Source organism: Sinocyclocheilus rhinocerous, unplaced genomic scaffold, assembly GCF_001515625.1.
Source record: "Sinocyclocheilus rhinocerous isolate Xijiao unplaced genomic scaffold, SAMN03320098_v1.1 scaffold919, whole genome shotgun sequence".
NCBI classification, from domain to species: Eukaryota; Metazoa; Chordata; class Actinopteri; order Cypriniformes; family Cyprinidae; genus Sinocyclocheilus; species Sinocyclocheilus rhinocerous.
Window position 1 is genome coordinate 1,370,529 of NW_015637585.1, and position 4,907 is coordinate 1,375,435.

General features: G+C 38.6%; 1 protein-coding gene across 3 annotated transcripts in view; it reads right to left on the bottom strand.

Moving 5' to 3' along the window:
* Positions 1–4,907, bottom strand: part of LOC107749096 (zinc finger E-box-binding homeobox 1-like) — a 28,328-nt gene that overhangs the window by 8,520 nt on the left and 14,901 nt on the right. For 2 of the 3 annotated variants that reach the window (XM_016564151.1, XM_016564152.1), the window contains exons 2-6: positions 3,725–3,886; positions 3,110–3,157; positions 1,666–1,806; positions 1,386–1,588; positions 1,146–1,251 (exon numbers count right to left, since the gene is read on the bottom strand). In XM_016564151.1, the coding sequence (XP_016419637.1) occupies positions 1,146–1,251; positions 1,386–1,588; positions 1,666–1,806; positions 3,110–3,157; positions 3,725–3,886 (660 nt within the window). The remainder of the gene's footprint in view (positions 1–1,145; positions 1,252–1,385; positions 1,589–1,665; positions 1,807–3,109; positions 3,158–3,724; positions 3,887–4,907) is intronic. The other variant, XM_016564153.1, reaches the window with a different exon arrangement.

A 4,907-nucleotide genomic window follows, 5' to 3' on the forward strand; every position in this document is an offset into this window, starting at 1 on the left:
GTCCCATTCGTCGATATTTGTGATATCACAAATCCCGGAAAATATGCGTTGTAGTCCAAATGAGTCATTCGTTGTAGTTTTTGAAAAGTGATTTCTGTTAAATAAAATATTTCCTTTTGAAGTGGACTTTGAACTTTGTAACTTTGCAGATCTTTTTTATGCTCAAACAGAAACATTACAGACTAACTAATGCTGAAAAAGTGAAAAAGCATAATAGGACCCCTTTAAAGCAGCTTAATGGGAGATGTTTTATACTGTTCAAACTTGCATAAAACATTGTAAATATAATAAATATTCTTACTATAATAATAATTTTGCGTAGTCTACGTTTTGAAATTTCACACTGTACATTTGTAAAAATAAAGGTTATTATAGAAGCTTAAGGAAATTGTATATCTCACAATTGCAATTTTATCTCACAATGTAACTTAAATAATTTTTTTGTTTTATACTTTCTTACAACTGCCTCTTTTTTTTTTTTTTATCTGTGCAAACACGTTTCCATTTTTTCTTTAGTTTTTCAAAACATACTAAAAAAATAATACTGTCTCTGCACTCCAGAAAACATATTTACTATTGCCATTTCCTGGTGTTTCCCTCAGACACTGAAATGAAACACAGCGTGAATGTGTCTGCGACTGTACAAAGCTCATGAATATTTAAAGAGTTCAGTATTGTTCAGTTCATGATTGGTGGTGTGTTGCTTAACAATTTTTGTTTACTGCATACACTTAGCAAAATGCAGGGCTAACCCTTCTGTGATGCAGGGTTTTATAATCTAGGGTTACAAGCGATTTAACAAGGTTAAAAGTGGAAAATGAAAATCCTGTCATCATTTACTCAACTTCAAGTTGTTCCAAACCTGTCTCAGTTGATTTCTTCTGCTGAACATGAAAGAAAATATTTAGAAGGTTGTTGGTAACCAAACAGTTGTTGGTCCCCTTGACTTCCATAGTATGGAAAAAATACTATGGAAGTCAATGGGGACAGACATTTTTCAAAATATCATCTTTGTTTTCAGTAGAAGAGAGACATTCATACAGGTTTGGAGGTGAGTAAATTATGACAGAATTTTCATTCTGAGTTTACAAAGACGTTAACTAGAGTTACATCTACTGCCAGAATAATTTCTGTACTTCACTGACCGCTGTGTATGCGTAGGTGCTCCTTCAGGTGATGTTTGTATTTGAAGGCCTTGGAGCATTCTGTACACTTGAACTTTCTGTTTCCGCCTGACTGAGAAATAGTCCGCTGAGAAAAGAGAGAGACAGGAAAAGGCAATTGTTTGAAAGCGTTTGAGCCAACATGTGACTGTGAACAAAAGCTCTGTGTGATTTCCTCCACAGAGGTGTGAACATCGTGAAGGTGTGAGTGCAGCGCTGTACCTGCTCCCGGATGTGTCTGTGTGCGGTCATGTGACGGACGAGCTGCGTGCGGTATGTGAAGGTGTAGCTACAGAGGGAGCAGCAGTAGTTGTCCTCGCTCTTTTCATGGCGTAGTTTAATGTGATCCTTCAGCGACGTGTGACGCTTGTAACTGCGGGAACAGTGCGGACAGGTGTGCAGCTGCGAGAATGTGTCAGGAGTACCTGACAGACAGATGCATAATTCAATAAACTGTAGCCAAAAAAGCAACTAAAGGAAAAACAAAAAACTTGGTGGCTACCATTCTCATCGTGAACCCCTCGCTCTGGCGTTCTCTGATGATCCTCTGGGGCGTCTGAGTAAATATGCTCTGTTTCTGTCTGCTTTTCCTCACTGGCCAGTTCATCATCAGCACCATCTTCCTCATCAGTGACACACTCCTCTTTCAAACACACACAGGCAAATTAGAACACATCCATGAAATACAGGTGTTGGTCAAAATAATGTGAACACCTGGGAAATAAGCAATACTTCTTTATTAAGGTGTATACCACCATTTGTCTTTAATACAGCTTCCAACTCTCTTAGAATAGATTCATACAATGACTGAATGGCCTACAGTGGAAAGTCATGTATGTCATGTTGAAGGAGGCAATCTGCTTCTCACTTTTTTCTCCAAATCTGCCCACAGTGGTGATATAATATTCAAGTCAGGTTACTTGTCTGGTTAGGGAAGAAGCTGAAGTCAGAGAGTACAGACAACTAAAAAATTGATAAAAGATTATCACAACATGTTTTTTCGCTGTTGCCTATCCAACCCCTTTGCCTTCTGGGTTGAAACATACACGTACTGATATACAAAAAACAACTTGACTGCATCTTCGTTTAGTGAAACGCAAATTGGGTTTAATCGAAACAGATTAACCTACACACAGACACTGAATTTTTGGGTTGGATGGTAATGTAGCAGTCTTATAAAACTACAGTGTAATTATGTTAGACCGGGAAGTGGGCCAGTATGGCCCACAAGGACCAGGTGACGCATTACGGATGAATAACGACCTGAGAGAGGAATGAGCTCACATTCACCTGATCCAGCCATCCTACACTAACACACTCTCACAGACATGTCAGTTCAACTATTTTTCCCTTTACTAAAGTAATTCCAAGCTCTTTGACTTTCCATGACAAGCAGGCCTAAGTAGAGTAAGAAGCCAAGCCTTCCCCAGTTCTCAGCAACTTGAGTGAAACTGAAAACTTATGTGTTACATCTAAAACTCCCTGTTGTTTTCTGCTCTGTGTCTGAATGCCCTGTCTTAAGGTGGAATATAGTACATGCACATGCCGACTTTGTAAATAGTTACAGAGGAAAAACTGGGCATCATACACTAAAAGACTGAGGAACAAACACTAGACTTTTAAGTCAACAAACTCAAGCAGAAACATTTTGTGCTCAACGATATGCGATCTAAATTCATCTCAAAACATCAAACGCATTTGATATCTTCTGACTGGATGAAAAATTCTGAAGCTAAAAAATCTCCATGCCAATCTGTCAACTTGGATTGCCCAAATCTGTTGTTTCTAGCATTGATTCCCCCCAGACTGCATATTGGGGTAAAAATTTGTGCAATGTTGTACTTATGTAGTGTATTCCAGCCTTTATACTGGCAAAAGCCTAAGAAATAAATTAAAAGTTAAAACAAATCCATAAGAATTCTGTGACTGTGTTGCACTAAACTGACCTTTGACCCTTATTTCTTGTATTAAAGCATCTGGCCCCAGGCTGCCATCTGTTGAAAAAAAAAATGTATTTCAAAGTTTTGATAAAATCAATTTATTATTAAAATAGGATTTATGACATTAATTTTTGTTTTAAATTTTGCTCCAACTGTTGTTCAACCATTGTTTGTGGGGATTAGAAACAGTTCAAGGGGTGGAACCCCCCCAATTTTTTTTTTTGTAGAACGTAACAAAATGTAAATCCTTTTCAATTGTTTCAGCGTATTTTTAATGCTAGTAACCAGTTAACATTACTAGTTTGTTCTGATCATGAAACCAAATAATTGTTTTTACAATAAACTTTCAGAAACGCCACTTCTTGCCTCAATCCCGCACTCTTATGAGGGGAAAAGTTCACCTATCTAGTGATGAGTGCAGCAGCTGTACTAGACTCTGCACCACAAAAGCCATGCTGTGATAAGATGTTATATATCAAACATTAGTCACTCTTATTCTTGCAACTTTATTACACAAATGTTTACATGGTTCATAACAGAGCTTTACAGTTTCTGCTCAGAACTAACCAAAATAATTACATTAAATGCATTAAGTTGTTAATCTCTTATTGTTTTACTCACCGTCCTGTGTGCATGTGTCAGAGAGCTGCCGTGCTGCTTTGAGCTGAAATACTGAGGACTTTTGGTCAGGATCGTCAGCAATACTGTCCTCCTCTACAATGTGCAGTTTGTCTTCATCGTCTGAATCTGAGGTCGCCTCCGACACGCTGCTAAAACTCCTCACTACATGAGAGAGAGAAAGAGAGAATGACCTGATTAGTTTAGGATCACAGATGTTCCCAAATTAATAGATATCCTTACTCTTTTTGCACTAATGGCCATGTTTGATGCCGTTAAAGGGGTCATATGATGCTGCTAAAAAGAACATTATTTTGTGTATTTGGTGTAATGAAATGTGTTTATGCGGTTTAAAGTTCAAAAAACACATTATTTTCCACATACTGTACATTATTGTTTCTCCTCTATGCCCCGCCTTTTTGAAACGCGTCGATTTTTACAAAGCTCATCGGTCTGAAAAAGCGAGGTGTGTTGTGTTTGGCCGAATACCTCAAGCGTGAGACGGAAATGTTACACCCCTCACCATACTGTTGATGCCGTGTCCCGGCCAGAGCGACGAGACAAAAACATTAAAACCCATTACAAAAGAGGCATTTGTTGCATCCAGTGGGGACATAATAACTGATTATAATGACTTATACTGTCTTTTTACGCGTTGCGTTGCATTGCGCCGCGTAAACATAAAACCCTGTCTGCATTTGTGATCAGAGAAATGACAAACAACAAGTGCTAACGTTAATCCACACTGCCCAAAACTCGCGTTTGAATCATCAGTGGCAAATCCTTTAAATGAAAACGTACTTACGTGAGTCAGAACTGCCGGCATTTTAGCCTCAAGCGTGAGACGGAAATGTTACGCCCCTCACATACTGTTGATGCCATGTCCCGGCGCGATGAGACAAAAACATTAAAACCCATTACAAACCAGGCATTTGTTGCATCCAGTGGGGACATAATTACTGATTATAAAGACTTATACTGTCTTTTTACGCGTTACGTTGCGCCGCGTAAACATAAAACCCTGTCTGCATTTGTGATCAGAGAAATGACAAACAACAAGTGCTAACGTTAACTGCCCAAAACTCGCGTTTGAATCATCAGTGGCAAATCCTTTAAATGTGAAAATGTTCTTACAGGCTGTGAGTCAGCATTATTTGTCAGCATCATAGACTGTATAGGGTCAGCA